This window comes from Coffea eugenioides, chromosome 1 (assembly GCF_003713205.1).
Source record: "Coffea eugenioides isolate CCC68of chromosome 1, Ceug_1.0, whole genome shotgun sequence".
NCBI lineage: Eukaryota > Viridiplantae > Streptophyta > Magnoliopsida > Gentianales > Rubiaceae > Coffea > Coffea eugenioides.
This window is the reverse complement of record NC_040035.1, coordinates 49,839,113-49,859,258: the sequence shown is the minus strand read 5'-3', so window position 1 is coordinate 49,859,258 and position 20,146 is coordinate 49,839,113. Positions and strand designations below refer to the sequence as shown.

The 20,146-nt window shown below is 38.3% G+C and overlaps 4 protein-coding genes across 4 annotated transcripts; 2 read left to right on the top strand and 2 right to left on the bottom strand.

Annotated features, from left to right (window-relative positions):
* The first annotated feature begins 5,634 nt into the window (after positions 1-5,634).
* LOC113750400 (cytochrome P450 714C2-like) lies at positions 5,635-8,336 on the top strand. Its single transcript, XM_027294378.1, has 5 exons — positions 5,635-5,957; positions 6,680-6,906; positions 7,035-7,282; positions 7,409-7,763; positions 7,868-8,336. The coding sequence occupies exons 1-5, from the start codon at positions 5,669-5,671 to the stop codon at positions 8,309-8,311; spliced, it is 1,563 nt and encodes a 520-aa protein (XP_027150179.1). The 5' UTR covers positions 5,635-5,668; the 3' UTR covers positions 8,312-8,336.
* Positions 8,337-10,438: 2,102 nt separating this feature from the next.
* On the top strand, positions 10,439-12,253 carry LOC113774218 (reticulon-like protein B5). Its single transcript, XM_027318777.1, has 5 exons — positions 10,439-10,613; positions 11,087-11,267; positions 11,402-11,543; positions 11,636-11,705; positions 11,962-12,253. Exons 1-5 carry the CDS (start codon positions 10,439-10,441, stop codon positions 12,120-12,122), a joined length of 729 nt encoding a protein of 242 aa, XP_027174578.1. The 3' UTR covers positions 12,123-12,253.
* Positions 12,254-12,834: 581 nt separating this feature from the next.
* LOC113764295 (ycf54-like protein) lies at positions 12,835-14,584 on the bottom strand. Its single transcript, XM_027308308.1, has 3 exons — positions 14,203-14,584; positions 13,804-14,042; positions 12,835-13,586 (listed from the first exon to the last, which is right to left on the bottom strand). Exons 1-3 carry the CDS (start codon positions 14,434-14,436, stop codon positions 13,394-13,396), a joined length of 666 nt encoding a protein of 221 aa, XP_027164109.1. The 5' UTR covers positions 14,437-14,584; the 3' UTR covers positions 12,835-13,393.
* An 885-nt stretch (positions 14,585-15,469) lies between these two features.
* Positions 15,470-17,283, bottom strand: LOC113759351 (50S ribosomal protein L17, chloroplastic). The gene is made up of 2 exons (XM_027301920.1): positions 16,916-17,283; positions 15,470-16,104 (listed from the first exon to the last, which is right to left on the bottom strand). Exons 1-2 carry the CDS (start codon positions 17,139-17,141, stop codon positions 15,695-15,697), a joined length of 636 nt encoding a protein of 211 aa, XP_027157721.1. The 5' UTR covers positions 17,142-17,283; the 3' UTR covers positions 15,470-15,694.
* Positions 17,284-20,146: the final 2,863 nt, after the last annotated feature.

The window sequence follows — 20,146 nt, the reverse complement described above, 5'->3', positions numbered from 1 at the left end:
TTTTTTGATAACTTTTAATATTTTCCAATTTTTCTGTAGCTCTTCTTTTTTGGTATCAAAATCAAGGATAAGTCAACAATGATTAAAAATAAATGGCCCAAAATCACTACCAAATTATGATAGTTCCGCCACTAAACTAGTCCATAAATTTTCATTTTTAAAAATAGTCCATAAACTTTAAAGGAAACAAGATAGCACTCTCTATCTTAAAAAAAAAAATTATTTTCGCAATAAAACACTATGAAAAATACCCTATTATAGCAAAAGATTTATTGTTAAATAACAAATATTAGCATGAAAACTTGACACTCTTCTTGTTTAGAAGAACAAATTGAACTTTGTAAGATAAGGGTATTTTAGGGTGTTTATTAAGCTTTTTACTCTATTTTAAAGCTTGGTTACCAAAGTGTCAAATCAAGGGAGGTAAATGTAATTTTTAAAATATTAAGGAAACTAAGTGAAATAGTAAAAAACCTTAAGGGAGGTTTCTGAAATTATCCCTACTTTCAATACTCTATGGTCTCGCAATTTTTCTTGTATTATTATTAATGCACAGTGACAAGTGTTACATTATCCTGACATAGGTAGCTTAGACGTTTTTCTGGTGCGGCCGGGATTGGTATTCGTTCATACATTGACTTCCTCACACACTATCACACCGTGCCACAAGGAAAATTTTAAAATACTTGTACTCTACATTTTCTTCTTGTAATATTAGTTTCGTTGTATTTCTCTTTAATTAGGGTGTATACAATTCGTTGTAAGTCTTCACTCTCTTTTCAACTTCGTTCGAGCTACCAAATTATTCAAATATCATTTAGGACGGAAATTTAATATAGCTTGAGTTTAAGTGGATTGCCTTAATATCTTATTAGGGATTAAACTGACAGAACTTCTTATACATGATGGTCAACTTAGATGGTGCTGTTTTCAAGTGTTTATAAAGATTTTTTTAATAGGCATCTAGTGAACAATCTTTTTTTACACTTTAATTACTACATGAATACGTACAAAGAAAATTATTTCACCTTTTGTATTTATATATTATACTTTTCCAACAAGCTGATATTTGAGTCTTTCATTAACGAATGTTCATTGAACACTCGTTAGTCAAACCGTATTTGTAAAAGAGTCTGCAGATATCAATATGCTATTATATTTAACGTATCTTAGAGGATCAGATTCTAGAATTAGTCCGAAATTTTCAATCCATCAGCTTGTGGCTTTTTGTATAATCGTGGAGTCAGTTAATTGTATCCTTAATGTCCTTCCACCGGCGAGTTTAGACCATTTCTGGCGATGCATCGGAGTAGAATCTAGACGAGAGTGCAACCAACAAATAACCAATGAGGGGGGAAGTCAATGGGAGCCGATCAACTCCTCAATAAATGAAGTTGAACAGAGAATTTGGAATTGGTCATTTTGGGGTGTGCGACTGGAGTGGGATATTACAATTTTGTGACTTTGTCTGGTTAGTTTCATAGCTTGCCAATAGTACAACAAAACCAATACGACGGATTTTAATTTTAGGTTGTTTTCCAAAGTCTAAACATTTGAACTTTGACCCAGCTCCTCCATAATTCTTTCCACAAGAAAAAAAAAGATCCAGCTGTCAGTTGCAGAACGCCAGACCGCACCTGTTGACCAAATAACCACAATTGTCACAAAAAAGAAACCAAAAAAAAAGAAAAAAGTTAGGTGCTGCGGTCTTATTGATTGTTGTATGCTTTACTGTAGTTGATTGCAAATTGATCACAAGGCCACGCAACTTATTGAATTAAGGCAGTAACTTGAAATATACAAGTCACCTTAAAACCGGCCGTTTTGATTATAACAATAAAAAAGAAAACCAACTAGAATACTAGTGACTTTTGCCTTAGTAAAGTGATGCTAAACCAACTGCAATATTGACTTTTGACTTCATAAAGTGATGTTAAACGTTAATCAAAAGCCATCATGATTGAAGAATACTCAAGGAGAGATGCATTTTGAGTTTTGACATCAAGCCATCATAGAGAACCCAAAATTACTGGTAACGAAGGTCAAATACTTTTTTTTTTTTTTGGTTCCTTTTAAAGTATTAGTAATATTCAGCCCGCATTGGTATATTCTTGAGGGAAAAGTACGAAAAAAAAAGGGATTGATCATGAGGACAAATTTTATTTTTCGAAAGTTCATACCATGGGCCTTTGGTGGCACAACAATATAATCGATCCTATTTATCCTGAATGTTGTGTTTCAAGGGAAAACCTTCCTCAAAAAGTCAAGAAAATAAGTCACCAAGTCTAATTAAGTTGCACCTACGATTAAAGACTTTTTTTTTTTTTTTTTGGATATGACTCATAGGTATTCGCATCCGTTTTACGGTCTATGACTAATCCTGTTCGAACCAGATCAGACCCCTTGCAGGGAGAACTCTCCCAACGTTGTCTCTTCCATTCAGACCTCATGGTCACGGGATGCTGTTCCGATGTCCGTTGGTATGATTAGAGACTGTGGTCACTTGTGTTAAATTCTTAGAGAGTAGAGACAAGATGATTGGCAATATATATATGAGTGATTCTTGTGGCAGCCAGTTAAAGAGCATTATGTTCCTTCATATTAAATCTTTTCTGCAGCAGCCCTTGATTCTAATCTTCTCAATGGCAAATCATCTTATTTGAAGCTAACAGAAACGTGGGCTAGCTAATGGATATTTCTCAGTACTACTTTGACTTATTTCGGCAGAGATCATGCAGCTCGGCCGCTGTTCCTTGACTGATTCTAATGTCTTAAAAGTCTAATTAAGAGCAGCATCTTGGTATTGTGTCTTCGATAAAAGTCAAGAAGTACGTTCCAATCCATTGCTGACTCTCTGCAGTTGGAACCATTTTTAGCTGATGGAGAGTCTTGGAAATAGAAATAGTACCATTTCAGAGAACCAATTACTACTAATTGTTTGCTACTTATAAATTTATAATAATACAAATGCACAGCACCAACTTATTAACTACGTAAGATCTTTAATAAGCTGTACGAGTTTTATGACGAGGAGACTTTAAGTCACTCAGAAGTGAAACGTCAAAAATTGTGGCCCTAGCTAACTAAACTGCAGAAAATTACCCTACAATACAAAAAACTGACAGTTTTTCCCAAGAATTATGCGTTGATGTTATTCTTCCTCCACGGATGTTGGCACCTACTTAATTGTTGGTCTTCAAAACTATATACTACTTGCTAACAGAACTCTTGTCTTTTCTGTACTTGCAAACTATATCTATATAGTAGTGGTAGATTTCCTGGAGATTGAAAGTAATTTGAAGCTCTTGTTCTTCTCATGTTCATGATTGCACCCTTCCTCGTCCAACCACCTTATATCAATTGTTGTTGATGTGCTGATCTGAATCGAGAAAAAGGGAAAACCGAAAGAAGTCACCCCACTTGGGGGGATAATCATAATATTGACCTTTTTATGTTTTCTACGCTGGCAAACTCGCACTAGACGTTAAAATGCTTTTTGAAAGTAAACCGAAACTCAAATTCTTCTCGTGTTCATGATTGCATTACTCCTCTTTTGATCTAGATTCTTGTAATGGTGGAATTTGAAGGTTTTATATATATTTATATCGCCATCCCCTAACTAAAGGATTAGGTATAAATGAACTTAATTGCTTTTAACGTAAAAAAAAAAAAAAATCTCTTATTTTTCCCCGACTAACTTATAGTACTTCAAAGACCAAACCGTTGTTTCTCTAATACAATCAAGAAATTAAAGTCCCCCGAGCAACCCACACACATGTGATACTTTTGTCCATTATCTTAGAGTTCACATTTATCAATTTTGTGAGCAAACTAGGTGAATCTACAAAGGAAGAAACGCGATAAGAAATCATTCATCGCACTTTGGCGTTCTTTTAGACAGAGTAGATTTATGGTAGAGATCTAGATACCTAAGATGCACATAATTACAACGTTCTTATAAACATTTGAACCTGCACATATAACTGCATTCATATATGTTTAGTTAATGCTGAACCACAAGAAAATGCTGAAACTACTTCCTCTTCACAAGCTATTTCTCTGCCTGGTCTTGTTTGAATTGTCGTTTTTCGACAAAATTTTTTTACTTTTTTCGTAACATATATTTCAATCATTTTTTTACATCACATACATCAAATTAGTACAATACATTTTTCTTATAAATTTCAAAAAATAGCAATCCAAACACACTCAACTCTGCCAGATATTTGGCCATACATGCATCCGCTCCAAGGGTCTCACAAGGCTGCACTTTGCCGAAAAATCCTAACTATATGTTTTGTTGCCCGTTTTAAAAATGGAAGCAAAACTTTTGTGTGTAAACAGAACCTTGTCCCGTACCTCTTCTGCTCTTATTGATGATATTCCTCTCCTCTCCTTAGTTTTAAACCGAACCTGCCGATACGCAGCATGCATTAAACGACAAAGTAGTCGAGTTAGGCACAAACACCAACGTATTCATTATTTTTCTTTTTCTTTTTCATTATCTAAGATACCAAGTCAACAACTATCAATTTGGAATATTTACACTAATATGCTTTGGTACCAAAAATGAGAAAAAAGACGTGGAATTTTGGATAGAGTAGTTAGTACTTACTATGTCCTCCCAAGAAAAAAATAAAGACTTGCACACTATATTAGTACAACATGATCTTATATTTATACACTTTTTCTAATTACTTTCTTTGCAATTAGACACTTTTCTTAATTAATCTTATTTATACATTTTAACGAGTTGTCATTGAACATCCGGCCCTTTTAAGTAATTAATTATATAGATACGCCACTAGGTCTTTGGTCTGGTGGTTGGTGTGGGAGGTCAAGGGTTCAACCCTTGTCTCCCACTAATTTGTCATTATATATGGCGACCTTAATTGGCCTTCTTTGATGGAGTCTGTACTCACATCGAGTTCCCCTCTCTTATTTCCTTAGATTAGGCTAGATTAGGTTATCGAAATCCTGTTGTTGCGAAAAAAAAAAATATATATATATAGATACTCTAAAGTTCGTTGTCTTCACTAAAATGCACCCCTGAGGTTATGACTTATGCATCCATCGCTTTGTCTTCGCACCGGAACTTTGAACGTTGCTATGAACATGTCATTTATGACCGAGCAATATCTTGCAATTCTTCAAGTTCATTCTTTCCTTTAGTTTTCTTTCTTCGTTTTTTTTTTGAGTTCACGCGACCGTGAGATCTTTCTTTCTCTCTTAATTCTAACCTTCCTCCATAAAACCAAAAAACAAAACGAATTTCTTTTTTTTTTAATTTCTATTTAAACGTACTCCTAAAATCTATCAATTGTCTTGGTTCATACTAAACTAAGTAAAACTTTCAAGTCTCTTAGGCCCCAAAAGAACCAGAAGAAGTAAAGCAGTCATGTTCCACATTGACGGCACTACTATACTAACCATTTAAAACTCCCTTTATTTTAGCAGGCTGATTTTGTCAACAAGTGCGCACTAACATTTTATAGAGATCACGTACGGTACAGGAAGGCGGTAATATTGCACTATCCATCCTGCTATATAAGCGGGGCTTAAAAGTTTGTTTCCTGCATACTACGTGAGTGTTTGTGTCTGGAGAAGGAAGAAAAGAAAAAGAAAAAAGAGAGGGCAAGAAAGTGGTAGCCTTGATCAGAAACCAGTTATGGAAGTTGCAGTCGTAGTGAAAATAGTTTTATCCCTGGCTTTGGTTGGTGGAGTGGGGTTGTTTTTGCGTTTGTATCGAGCACTGGTGGCCAAGCCAGGCCAGCTGAGGTCGGCCCTGAGGAAGCAAGGGATCAATGGACCACCGCCAGCACCTCTTCTTGGGAACATATTGGAGATCAAGAAATCTCGAACTGCCACTACCAAGGCCCCAACTTGTGGTGCTCCCCCAGAGCACAACTGCGCCAATGCTCTCTTCCCCTTTTTCGAGAAATGGCAGAAGAAATATGGTAAAACTTTTGTTGCATACTAAATTGTCATATCTAGCCATCCACCTTCTGCTAATTATGCGAAATTATGTGTTTACTCTCCAGATTTTTATTTCATTTACGGAAGTAACGTTCTCGCACTCACAATATATAGTTTCAGTACAGACGATCGTTCTTTAGTCGTATGTAATTGCATGCATCTCTATTTTGGAGCTTGGTTATAGCTCTTTTTGGATGGTTTGACCAGAACATCTAAGAGGCCAGTCCGGCAGTCCCCCAGTGGCCTGGCTGCTTCATCATCCAAAACCGTTGGCAGATTGCCTGCCTCGACTCTTATGTCTTGATCAATTCTAATTGTCTTTCGTGAAAAGCACACTTAGATGGTGCGACTTTGATGATTGTTTGATCTTTAACGCGTGGTAAAAGATTTGGCTATCAAGAGTAGAATCAAATATATTATGAACTAAAAGAAAGTCATCTGCAAAATTTTTGGCCCAGAATAAGTTGAGAACCGAACAATCCTTAAAAAAACAGAGGGTGTAAAAAGCCAAAGGGCAAAGCCCAGGGTTGAATTTTCACGTCTCATTAGTAATTAATTCAAGAATAAAAGTATGCAACCATAGCATCATAAAAAGGTGAATAAGATGAAAGAAAATTTTCTGCAAGTTTCTCCAATCAGCTGTGCGTTAGTACGTGTTAGGTGAAATTCAGAGTATTTATCTGTGTGATGTTTTAATCTGTAGGCGACATCTTCATGTTTTCTCTTGGAAACACTTTAATATTACATGTGACCGAACATGACATGGTGCGGGAGATAACAACGTGCACATCCCTGGACTTTGGGAAGCCTTCCTACCAAGCCAAAGAACGCGGCGCTCTGCTAGGCAATGGAGTTTTAACCTCAAACGGAACTCACTGGGCTCATCAGAGGAAGATTCTTGCGCCAGAATTGTACATGGAGAAAGTTAAGGTAATATTAGATGATCCACTACATTGGATGGCCACGGCCAAATGTTTCAAGGTCTCTTCTTTTTCAATTCTAGCCAAAGGTAGATTAAAAGTTTTCTGACCTGTATATCTTTACATTGCCTCTTGTAGGGAATGATAAAGTTGGTTCAAGAGTCCACGATGACACTGATAAATTCATGGAACAATATAATTGAGGCAAAAGGTGGGATTGCTGACATAAAGATTGATCAGCACATGAGGAGCTTCTCCGGTGATGTCATATCAAAAGCATGTTTTGGAAGCAATTACTCGAGCGGAGAAGAGATTTTCTTTAAGCTGAGAGCTCTCCAGGAAGCATCTTCCAAGAAGGTTCTGTCCACTGGTATTCCTGGCATGAGGTATGATCTCTTCGATGAACACAGGAACAGAGAAAAAGCTAGAAATCTCATTCTTTTTAAATTCTTTCTTTTTTTTGAGCTGTAAATCTTTCACGAAAATGACTAAAATTTCCTGTAAATGAACAGGTATCTTCCCACTAAGAGCAACAGGGTAATGTGGGAACTGGAGAAGGAGATAAAAACATTGATCTTGAAGGTAGTGAAGGAAAGGCAGGAAGTTGGGTACGAGAAAGACCTGCTGCAAACGGTTCTTGAAGGGGCAAAGAATGGTAATCTCAGCCAAGAAGCACTTGATAGCTTCATAGTCGATAACTGCAAAAACATCTACTTAGCTGGCTACGAGACCACTGCTGTTTCGGCCGCCTGGTGTCTGATGCTATTAGCAGCCAATCCTGAATGGCAAGAACGCGTTCGGGGCGAGGTTCTTGAGGTTTGCAGGGGCCAGATTCCTGATGCTGACATGATCAGAAAGATGAAGCTGGTATTGTCAATCTCCCTTAATTAATTACTAGCACATTGGTTTTACTCGAAATACACTGAGTAGAGTAGACTGATCTTTACGTATGGTGCTGTTACCATTTGCAGCTAAGCATGGTGATTAATGAGTCGCTGCGTCTGTACCCTCCGGTGGCAATAATCTCAAGGGAGGCCTTCAAGGGAATGAAATTTGGGAATATTAGCATACCCGAGGGAGTGAATGTTTGGGCATTCGTGTGTTCCTTACATACAGATCCTGAAGTCTGGGGAGCAGATTCCTACCAGTTCAATCCAAACAGGTTTGCTAACGGGATCACTGGGGCTTGCAAGCTTCCGCACCTGTACATGCCATTTGGGGTTGGCCCTCGGGTGTGCCTTGGACAAAACTTGGCCTTGGTGGAAATGAAGATCCTAATCGCTCTTATTTTGGCAAATTTCAGTTTTACACTCTCTCCCACTTACATTCATTCTCCGGCTTTAAACCTGGTCATAGAGCCCGGAAATGGGGTCAATCTGTATGTGAAGAAACTGCGAGAATTGTATTCCTGCTAATTATATACTAGTATATTTCTTTTAAGCAAACGATGCATAGGTAAATATTAGTATTTAATTTGTAAAATAAGAAAGATCGATGGTTTTTTCAATGTATCTAAAGATTTCCGGATTGATAAATTTTTACGTTCGTAATCTCTGCTCTTCACCACAAAGTTTTCCCAATTCCACATACCAGGGTGGTTCTCATCTCATCACTAAAAATGAAGTCAAAGCCAATTGTCATATAGTAATGAATTCAAAAGGCCGTGCGGTTTCGAGTCTAGAGCAAGGTTTTGAAACCCACACCGTTCATTAAATCGCAAAAAATGATTTGATTGAGTCATGAGTAACTGGTTCTAACTCTTTGACTAATTGTAATTGATCCATGATATCATAAATACGTCATTAATATTTTTAAAGAATTATTGTACATAATAAAAATAAAATGCAATAATTGAGTAAATGATAATATTTGATTACACTGCTAAGCTCATCATCCTAACCAAAACATAAAACGATTTTGAATAGATAGACCAAAATTTAAGAGTAATTGACTAATATTTAAAGTTGAAAGATACAAAAAATGAACATAGATATTTTGGTAAGAGTACAAGGTATTCATTGACATTAAAGATTTTTCATACTTTTAAGACGAGATGTCAAATATTGCAATATGTTTTTTATTTTTGATATGTTAGTGACCACAAGTTTTTCTCCCAAGCGGGCGCTGCTGTTTGCAGAACATGGATACGATGTTAGACAGCAAAAATTCCCCCCCGGGTGGAAGGAATAGGTGCAAAAAGGAGTTGCTACTTTTACTTGAACTGACGTCGTTTTACTTGGTTGGTAACTGCTAAGTGCTTGTGAAACAAGCCATTTTCCTGTTTTGCAGTCGGGCATTAGCCAGTGGCCATAATGCTTATAGCACACCACATGCGTGTATGCCATTGCTATCTTTTTAATTTTTTGATTGCAAAGAGTTGATGGAAAGGGAAAATCTCACAGTACTAAGTGACAACACGATTTAAGCCACAAAAATAGACTGAAGATGACCCACCTCATTATTGATTTTAGGAATTTTATTGTGTTTATCGTTTCAAAATATCATGAATTTTAGTCTCTTTTGGTAGATGGACTCGAGGAAAATTAGTTTTACTAGAAATAACTTTATGAACTTCGTTTGGCTTTTGTTTTCGTTTCTCGCTGAAACATAGTTTTGTTGGCTTTTTTGGGACATAAACTAAGGAACAACACCTTAGTGTTGCAAAAAAGACTTATAAGAGACTTGTATAGTTGTATTGAAGCTGAAAAATGAGCTTTTGTTATTCATTCGTCAGCTCACTATTTATAGTGATTACATGAAACAAACTAGTAAAATATCCAACTAATAATTATCCTAAAAATCTTAAGAAGATATAATCTTCTTCTACTAGCAAATCTTAGCCAAAATATTTGTTAACAAACCAACATGATCTTTGGTTAACAAATATCCTTATTCTTCTAATAACTAAATTATTTTGATATCAAACATAATCTAGCAAAATCTATAGGAAAAGTTGGTATATCTTAACAACTTTTTTTGTTATAAGCACTAATACACAGTTAAAACAAGTTTTTCAGAAGAAAATATAAAGAGCGAGGGGCATATTGTATCCTTTGGTTATTTGGGGCTACAAAGGGTAAACAAGAAGTGACAGATATTTTTAAACCAAAGCTGCTCTATATAATGGCTAAATGGCTTCTGTTTTGTTCAAAATTATTTTCTTTTCTTAAGATAGCAGCGGAAAAGCCCGAAAAAGTAGGCTTGAATTTGACTACGCGCGGCCTTTTGGGAACCATTTTGCTCTGAGTTCGTTAAGCCCTTTGAATAAGTATTTGAGTTCAGTGCAACAAACGGACTCACCATGGTTGGGGGGAAGAGAAGCCAGGTCAGGTCACTGCACGGGAAGGACTCGGAGAAAGAAATATTTGCCTGTGGAAACACAACCAAATTTAACCATTCATTTCCAAATCACAATACTGATCGTTGCTTCTAACTGTAAGAATGCTTGAGATGGCTGACAGATTAATGTTCCATGCAATGTGCTATGCATGAAATTTGTCAATGTGTGTTTTGACCTCATCTTATTTTTGTAGGAAGGGAGGATGTCAGGGGATGGTATGGATTCTTTACTGGACAAAGTTCAGGGGGTGTTTCATCATGACCACAGCCGTAACTCCTCTGATGAAATTGATGGTGATAAGCACTCAAAGCACCCTGATAAGTTCCGCCTCTTTGGCCGCCAGAAACCTGTGCACAGCGCCCTTGGGGGTGGCAAACGTATGAATCCCACAAGTCCTTCACCATATATAGCCAATCCTGTTTCTTGCTTTCTTACCTATAATTAAGACCATATTGAATTTTGTAAGTTCATTAGAATAATTTGATTAGTTTTTTTGCACTATCACATTACATCTGTTTAAACTGGATTTGGTTTAATTAATTTGTCTGTTGATCAGAATTTTATTGACATCAAAGGTGATTAGGTTCCAGAAACCCTTGGTGCGGAACTTTCTTATACTAACATGTTTCAAAGCAATCTTCCAATTGAGGCACATTTGTCGATTTCTGACAGTTAGTATCTTGTTTCAACAGTCCTGTGTCCCTAACGTGTAATTAAAAATCGTGAAGCTAGGTAAACTAGATGATATCCTATATCTTTCGACCCAAAGGTGCCTATATTTTTCGAGCAAGGTTCAAGCATGCTTTTGTAGGGAGCAGATGACCTGATCATATTCGCATTCTTTCTTCAGCTGCTGACATAATGCTTTGGAGGAACAAGCAGATATCAGCATGCATGCTTGCTGCTGCAACAGTTATATGGCTTTTATTTGAGTGGATTGGTTATCGTCTGCTCCCATTTCTTTGCCACTCTCTAATACTTGTGCTGGCGTTGCTGTTCCTGTGGTCCAATCTTTCCTTCTTTGTCAACAGGTGCGTTTCTTGCCTTCCAACTCAAAAAACAGCAGCTGCTTTACTCGTTGCTTGTTACTTGCACTTTTTCCTGACTTACTTACTTGTGCTCTTTCTTTCTTACATGTGAGTTACCTTTATACCTTTCCTGTTAGGTCTCCTTTGGAATTGCCAGAGATTGTGTTGCCGGAGAACCTTTGTATGAGTTTTGCTCTCTTGTTGAGGGACAGATTTAACCAGGCGTTTGGGATTTTCCGTCAAGTGGCTTCAGAAAGGGACGTGAAGAAATTTCTTGGCGTACGTACCACTCTACCTCACAGTTGTTGCAGATGGTTCGAATGGTTTCTATTTATTTTAACAGCTCCAACCAATTTTCTGCTATTACACAGGCAATCGTGGCACTCTGGCTTGTTTCAATAGTTGGCAGTTGGTTCGACCTCTTGACACTCGTATACTTGAGTGAGTTTCTGTTACTTGCCTTATGACTTTCCGCTGTGATTCTGGTACTCAGAAGAAACCAAAATGTTTGCTTCTTCAGTTTCATCTTACGCAATGACTTGAGTCTTGGTTCAATGCTTGCCATTTGTCTGGCATCCGCTTAAAAAGTTGAAGCAGTTGAGAATAATTTGCTTGCTAGATCTCAATAATGCATCCTATTTTAAGAGTTATTCCTGTCTTGACAAGTAGTTAAACGTTCTTCCTCCGAATTTGACAGTGTTTGTGGCACTATTGACGGTACCTTTGTTGTACGAGAAACATGAAGACCGAGTGGATGCTTATGCAGAAAAGGCAACCGTAAAGCTCAAGAAGCAAATCAGTGCTTTGGATGAAAAGGTGCTTCATAAACTTCCAAATATTGCTCTCAAACAACGTTGAAGTTAATGTGGCAGCTATACTTTTGGTACAGGGCAGCTATGTTTTGCTTCTTGTAGGATCTCCTTTCTCTACGTTGTTTACCATTAAGCTCATTGAGTATTCATTTAAGCAAATCAAGAATAGTTTGTCTAGCTCAGAATCAAGCTTAATTATTCCTTCAAATGCCCTTTAATTTCAAATTTCTATCTCTGAACAGTATGATCTTTCTCGATTTATTAGACAGATATCATCTTGTCTAATGATTGGTTATTGATGCGTATACACATTGTTGCTACTCTGAAATGCCCCCGGTTCCCGGGGTAAGGGCATTCCCTTTTATGAGCCTACCTGTATTTCAGCTTTGGTTTCTTGGAAATGTTTCCCAAGGACGAATTAGGTTTTCTTTTGCTCTCCTCACCCTTTATCCCTAACGTTAAAAGCCAAAGCATGAACGCAAAATGATCCAATTATGAGGCTATTAAATGAGTCCAAGAACAGAAGCTACATGTTTCGTTTTGTGAGTTCTTAGATGAAATTCCAGCCAGAATGAAACTGCAGTAATTCTTCAGTAGTTCAAACCCACTGCGGAAATGCATTTAGGCCTTTGCCTATATGTTGTTTTCCACCAACAGGTATTTGAACCATCCTGCAAATGATGCAGCAGCATTTTCACTTAACTTGAATTTTTCCTTGATAACTTTTTGCAATGCATTCAAGGCTTTACAGTTTCCACTTGCCTTTCCAATTGTCCAACTCCAAACAATATACAATATAGCTCTCCCAAGTATTTAGTTATTTTAGCTCCATGACTGACGTTCATTTTACAGTAGTGAGAAAAACATATACAGAATCTTCAATGGAGATGAACACTTTCTGACTATAAAAAACCAAAATCATTTCAACAAGAGGAAGCCATGTTGATCATTTCAGCATTCAGTTGGGTGCCAAAGACTATTCAAATTTATGCTCATCTTCAGGCAAGCTCCTTTTGTACACCTAACCAAAACTTTTTGTTTGCTTACTTCCTCGTGCTCAATCCATCTCACATGACAGAGGTACTTAAGGTTACTCACTAGCTTGAATCAGTAATATAAAGATATTAGTCACTTTCGCCTGTAATTGAGCCTGCAACTATAACCGTTCTTCGACATTTACCTCTTAAATTGTGCAGAAACTAAAGGAATAACAAATTGCTCATACTACTTACTCTTAAGAGTATGCAGAGATTTTGTCAACTTCTCGCTACTCTTGCACTCTGCAATTTCAAAATGCTGAAGACAAAACGGAGGGTTTTATACCTTAGCTGGTTTTGATCCAGGGGGCAAGAAGGGCTCCCACCACCCATATTCATACTTAGGATATGGTGCCGACCATTTATCTGGCTTCTCAAACTCTATGTTAGCAGGATTAGATGCCAAAGCCTCCTCAAGACTGTCAGCTTCATAACTTTCTTGTAAAACTCGGTCCAGTCTTAATTTCATAAACCTGCACAGAACAGTAAATTGCGAAGTTTACAAGCATATAAGCTTCTGCTTATCTTTCATAGAATGATCTGAAGTGGTTAAGTGGTATTCTGCACAATAAAACTCTGTTTATCGTAAAGTTCTCTTCTTTTTCTAACAGTAAGGCATGGACATAAAGTATTTTAGGCCAGGAATGCAGTACAGTACTATTAAAAGGGTGGGTCATAGATTAAGCTTACGTGATCCAGGGGCCGTTTGTGGAAACCAGAGCCACAGCCGGTCTCTTGAGTCTCTTGGTAATAGCAGGAAACTTGTCCAAGAACTTTGGTTCAATCACAAGCCAAAAATCCTGCTCTTTCTCACGCTCCCCATACAGTCGTTGCCTCTCAAACAATAGCTCCTTGAAATGCTCCTCCTCATCCAGCATGAATTTCGCATTTGCCACAACAAAATGATACTTCTTCAACTCAGATTCTTGCTGTTCAAAAATACCAACGTTCAATTCTGTCAGAGATTGGACCCCAGAAAATAGAAAACTTGACTGGGTGCTACTTAGTTAACAAGTAATTGCCCCACAAAATTATCTCATCAATTCTGGGCATAGAGCAGAAAGAAGAAGTGAAAAATAATTGGCTAACCTTTTCGGAGGGATCAGAAGATTGGACAGCGGCAACGGCGGTCCTCACGGGTGTAGTTGTCCGCCAGCTGCAGTTGGTGTGGCCCAATTTGAGCAGGTGATTTGGTGATGCTAAGAGCGGAAGCGAGTGCGACGTCGCACCATGAAGCAACAAAGGTTTCTGGCCATTGTGGGTCGGAACATTCGCAATCGAACTACCTAAATATCCCAGATTCAAAGCTGTTGAAACCGACATTGTTTCAACTCAGCGATACGAGTCAGTAAACCGGGGGAGGAAACGGCAAAAGATGACGCTGATACCGCGAAGCGAGAAACTCAGGAAAGTGCAAGAAATGTACAACAGACCTTATCTTCTTCTACCATAATTTCCACGTTACCCCTTATCCCCTTCTTTTTCCGAAGTAGACCCTGTTTACTTTTGCAAATTATGAAATTGACAACTCAACTTTCCTTTCTTTAACGCTTTTACTGCCGTAGAAATTAACATGACCACTGCAATTTTTTTTTCCCATTTTCTGTTGGTAAATGGCAATGAGGAGGAAGTCATTTTGCAAATTGGCTGTGATTTTATTTTGTTTGATTTCGTCCTCATTTTGCAAAGTATAATTTTGGTTATTGAGTAAATGTAGACGGCTGAAAGATACTCCTATGATGTAATTACACCAAAGACAGCTAACTAAAGATAATCCCTAAAACACATGTAATGAAGACTACTACCATTCGTATTTAGTCCTTGGTCAAGAAAAAACTCTCCTAATCCTTTCCCCTTCCTTGGTCTGCCTCCCCATCCCTTTTCGTTTCTACGGTGCCAGTTCCAACTTCCAAGCCCAAGGACCGAAATTTTCAATTTCTGTCTAGCAGAAGAAAAGGATCCGTAATACCATGAACTAGGTTTATTAATCATCCATCTCAATAAAACCTGACCTCCAATGTAAGATTAGTGTCATTCTAGTATGTTTAACTAGCAGGATAAATGTGCAACAATAGCATCCCCAATGCCGCATTTCACATATTGACATCCAAAAGTATTAGGCCTCTGCTGACTCCAATAGTTTCGAGACGCATATGAAAGCCTGTCATAGAGCGATTTTCAGGTGCTTTTGCTTATAATTCAAAAGCATTCAAGTGCATCCTTTCATCTGGTTGTCAACTTACCAACTGCAGCTACTATATATGCGCTACATGCTCCTCTCTTTTTTATGGTAACACCACAAAATTGTCCAGGAACTGCGGCACAATACAATCTGTAAAATAATGATCCGTACACGTCTGATGAAACTTCATTCTCATTAGATAATCACAAGAATGCCAGGAGTCAATCTAGACATAAACACATGATACGAAAGATTTAACTAAAAGTAGAAGCTATCAGTTGGCACAAGTTAGATAGGCCAGCAAGGCAAGAAGCAAAAATTTGATTACAACACTTGGATCTATCAAAAAGCCCTTGATGAGCGAAACCGAAAAGCATAATCAAGATGATGAATCACAATTTACACCAGCTCAATGAAAGCCATGGGTGCATTGTCCCCTCGTCTGGGTAGGGTTCTAATTATCCTTGTGTAACCTCCATTCCTGTCTCCATACCTCTCCTGGACCTCAGCAAACAATGCATGAACAATCTGCTTCTCATAAATAAATCCAAGGGCTTGCCTTCTCTTATGCAGAGAACCATCTTTAGCCAATGTAATCATCTTGTCAACATACTTTCTCATAGCACTGGCCCTTGCTCTTGTGGTCTTGATTCGCCCATGTTTTAGCAGCTGAGTAGTCAGGCTACGCAAGAGCGCACGTCGTTGGTCTGGGGGCCTATTGAGTTTAGGTACCTTCCTTCCATGTCTCATAGCAAAGAATCGGCCCCCATTGTCAATGGTGGTAAAAGAATGCTCAAAGCCAAATGAATCTGAAACAAACAAGGCATAGGACCAGATATTAGAATGCCAACGTCAGAGCTAGCTAGTCCTTTTTCTGTTAATCACTTAGTCCCATTAGAATCGCAACTTCTGAATGCATCAGTAAATCAAAATATTCATCGGTTATCCTTTAAAACTTACAAGTCCTAATATAACATGAAACCTATCCACTTAAGCAAAGCACTAATTTTCACAAAATCATCAGCCTCATACATCACACCCATTAATTTTCCTTCGCAATGTCTCACTCCATGTCCATGAAGCTAAGAGGAACCATCCCCAGACTCTTACACCTCTACCTGATAATCTAGTGGTAGCATCCCAGCATTCCTCAAAAGACTCCTAAACTGAACGCGGAAATGCCAAAAGAAAGTGGGGAATTGAATTTGGCCATGGTTCTCATTATGTTATGGCCCCAGAGATCCTTGAATTAATTGCCAATTGTGCAGAAACAAAAGCACCAGATATTAACCCAACATATAAAACTATATACATGATCAATAGTAATTGCCAAATAACCCCAATCAAATAATGATTTTATCAAAGAAAGTGTCCTTTTTTATTCCGGTATTGCAATAAATTAACTTCCAATTAAAAAACAAAAGTTCGTCTTTGTTCCTTCTTTTATTTCGCTGGGGGAAGAGCACGAGTTTAGTGATAAAGTTTACAAAAGAATATGGCAATACACGGTAAAATTTAGAACAAAGAAGCTAACCAATTAGTGAAAGAAATAAGCCAAATGGGGTGCCATAAATGAATGGAACAGCCCTGGTGAAGGGTAAGAAAGAAAGTGAACCGTACCTAGAGAAGAAAGGGACAGAAGGGGGTTCAAAGGGGCAAGACCCACGAAAGACTGAAGAAGTCCCGGACCGGAATTGCGCAGAGTAGCGACCCTGAGGCGAGTTGGGGAAGACCCAATTGAAAAGTGAAGTGGAGGAGTTCTCTGAACTGGAACTGAAGGCAGGACTGATTTAAGGGATGATATGCTCCACGTTGCAAATGCTGTGGAGCTCCCACAACATGCCATGCTTTTGCCGCTGGTGGATGATAGATTCAGTGCTCTCTGCTCTGTGCTGGTGCCTGATTTTTTGACAACTACGGGGATGGTCTTGCAGGGCAGGGGTGGCAGGGGATGGGGATGTCCAGTGTTGTAGACGGATAATTCGACATTGGCCCCTTCTTTGTTGTTTATTCCTCACACCTCCTAATGATTTGTGTTTTCTTGATTTTGGCCTGTGTATTCTCAATTACTATTCTATCACCTTCAATTATGGTAAGATCTTACCTCATTATATGTTATCCTTTTCCACAACATTGAAATTAAATACCCCTACCAAAATGTGACAAAAATCTACTCTTAAGCATCCTAATATATGCCATTTTTTTCACAAGAAGTCTTGTAATATTTAAGTAACATTTTCAATCACTCTTGTTTGTTGGAAAAGTAAAGGAGAAACTCATGTTTAGGGCAGCAAACACTCACGAGCTGAATATCGAACTCGAGTCGAGCTCGAACTGGCGAAATCAAACTCGAGCTCGAGTTCGAACTCAAAATATTAAGTTCGTTAATTCGCGAGCTCGAGTATATATATATATATATATTTATTTATTTTAATAGTAAAATTACATATATATCCCTAATATTTTATTATTTATTAAGAAAAAATAATTATTTGTTATTTTTATTAGATTAATTTCCAGAAATTCGAGCTAACAAGCTGCTTACGAGTCAGAAATTCGACCTACGTACGAGCTGACAATTCGAGCAGCTCACAAGTCAGAAATCGAGCTACAGTTCGCGAGCCTTGTCGAGTTGAGTTCGAGCCTGACTTTTTGTCAGGAAGCTGAAGGAAGACGTCGTCGTTTGGGCCCAAGGTTATGAAATGACAGAAAACGGTGTCGTTAGACTTAAGTAGTTAGTTAGAGTAGTTAGTTAGTAATCTGGACAGGTTATAAATAAGAGAGCTCGTGATTGGCTGGGGAGGGATTTTGTAACTACTTTCTGTTAAATGAAAACTCATTTTCTCTCTCTTCTCTCAATTCTCTCTGAATCTTTCCCTCTTTCTGAATTCCCTCCCAATCAGTCCAAAATCTCTTCAACCAGGTCCTGACAAATTGGTAATCAGAGCGATCGATCCTTGGAATTACGAATGGCGGAAGGAACTCGCCTGAAATCTTTGGAAGAATGCGTCAAGAAACAAGAAGCGCGGCTACAGGAAGCTATGGAGACATTCCATATTTCTCAACAGCAATTTCGAGTTGAAATTGGTGGCGAAATCAGAGTGGAAATGGAGAATTCCAACATCAAACTAGAGAAGCTGGAAGCATCAATGGCTGGACTAGAGCAGAAATTCAACTCCTTCCTGTAAATGATGATGAACAGAGAGAAAAATCCAGTGGAGGAAGGAAGAGAAAGGCCACTGCTGCCAACGCCACCACATCAGCAACGAATCAACAAAGAAGTCGAGAACAGTGAAGGTTTCATCCGAAGAGAAGAAGGTAGGATCTATATACCTAATCCTCCAAAATTAGAGCTACCTCTTTTTTATGGGGAAAATCCACAAGAATGGCTGAGAAAATGTAATAAATACTTTCTGAATTATCAAGTACCTGAAAATCAGAAGGTAGATGTAGTTGAAATGTTTCTTGAAGGGAAAGCAGATAGGTGGTTTCAAGGACTAAAAATGGAAAACTCTGGCGTAAGCTGGAAGGAATTTGAGGAATTATTGTGCAAAAGATTCTGTAATAAAATTTGCAGAGATATAGTGGAAGAATTCAACAAGATTCAACAGGTGGGGAGTGTGGAAAATTACCAGGAAAAATTTGAGGAACTCAAACCTCTGATGCTGATGAAAAATCCTCAGTTAGATGAAGGATATTTTGTCTCGAGTTTTATTAGCGGACTTAAGGAAGAAATCAAGCCTATGATCCGAATGCTAAAACCTACAGAGTTGTCTGCTGCCTATGAGATGGCTCAATTACAGGAATATTCCCTGCAATTACAGAGCAGACAGGGGAAGGAGATGCAGAGAAATGCTGTAGAAAATAAATTTGGAATGCAGAAAAGCCAACTCTCAAGCTCAACAACAGGGAATTTGTACAAAGTTCCCCCTGTCAGCCACCATAGACACTTTAATGCAAGGAAGGGGTCCCTAGAAAACAACTCCACCAGGAAGATTTCTGCCCAGGAAATACAATATAGGAGGAACAATGGATTGTGCTTCAAGTGTGGGGAAAAGTATGGGGCAGGACATCAGTGTAAGATGGGACACTTAAATTTTTTCCTGGGGGAAGAGGAGGAAGAGTCCGAATTTGAGGATGCAGTTGGGGAGCAGGATGAGCACACTGGAAATCCAGGATCTGTCATGGAAATGTCTTTACACGCACTGTCAGAATCTCTTAAAAGGAAAACTATTACAATAACAGGACAATTGGATGGCGAGGAAGTGCTGATCCTAGTCGACACAGGTAGCTCTGATAGCTACATTGACAGTGAATTAGTTATTGCCTTAGACATACCTTACAGAATGGTATCACCCTTTTCTGTCATTGTGGGTAATGGAGCTTGTGTAACTAGCAAAGCTATATGTCCTAGGGTCAGGTGGGAGGTCAACCAGCATAAATTTGGTTTTGACTTGAAGGTGATGGAACTGAGTGGTTGGCACATTGTTCTGGGAGTGGACTGGATGACTCAGTTTAGTCCCATCACGTTTGACTTCCATAACCTCAGGATTTCTATGGAGTATGAAGGGGAAGTAGTGCAGCTGCAGGGGAGTTCTGAAGACTGTGAGTTAGATTTGATCAGAGGCAAGGATCTGAGGCACTTTATAGAATATAAGAAGAGGTGTTTTGCTATGAGAACTTTAGAGACAACATCAACTTCAACAGATACCACAGAGGAGCAGCAGCCTCAGGAGATTAAAGTCTTACTGGAAGAGTATGCAGATGTGTTCCAGCAGCCTGTATCCTTGCCACCTGTCAGGACTTGTGATCATGAGATCCCATTGAAACCAGGAGCACAACCTTTCAAGC

Bases quoted from the DNA above. Each gene is read 5' to 3' on its own strand.
- LOC113750400 (XM_027294378.1), top strand. From the start codon at position 5,669: ATGGAAGTTGCAGTCGTAGTGAAAATAGTTTTATCCCTGGCTTTGGTT. The intron at 5,958-6,679 runs GTAAAACTTTTG...TTTAATCTGTAG, and splicing joins GAAATGGCAGAAGAAATATG to GCGACATCTTCATGTTTTCT. The intron at 6,907-7,034 runs GTAATATTAGAT...TGCCTCTTGTAG, and splicing joins TGTACATGGAGAAAGTTAAG to GGAATGATAAAGTTGGTTCA.
- LOC113774218 (XM_027318777.1), top strand. From the start codon at position 10,439: ATGTCAGGGGATGGTATGGATTCTTTACTGGACAAAGTTCAGGGGGTG. The intron at 10,614-11,086 runs GTATGAATCCCA...TTCTTTCTTCAG, and splicing joins CGCCCTTGGGGGTGGCAAAC to CTGCTGACATAATGCTTTGG. The intron at 11,268-11,401 runs GTGCGTTTCTTG...CTTTCCTGTTAG, and splicing joins CTTTCCTTCTTTGTCAACAG to GTCTCCTTTGGAATTGCCAG.
- LOC113764295 (XM_027308308.1), bottom strand. From the start codon at position 14,436: ATGTCGGTTTCAACAGCTTTGAATCTGGGATATTTAGGTAGTTCGATT. The intron at 14,043-14,202 runs GTTAGCCAATTA...ATTTTTGAACAG, and splicing joins CTTCTGATCCCTCCGAAAAG to CAAGAATCTGAGTTGAAGAA. The intron at 13,587-13,803 runs GTAAGCTTAATC...TGTTCTGTGCAG, and splicing joins ACAAACGGCCCCTGGATCAC to GTTTATGAAATTAAGACTGG.
- LOC113759351 (XM_027301920.1), bottom strand. From the start codon at position 17,141: ATGGCATGTTGTGGGAGCTCCACAGCATTTGCAACGTGGAGCATATCA. The intron at 16,105-16,915 runs GTACGGTTCACT...TGTTTGTTTCAG, and splicing joins TCTGTCCCTTTCTTCTCTAG to ATTCATTTGGCTTTGAGCAT.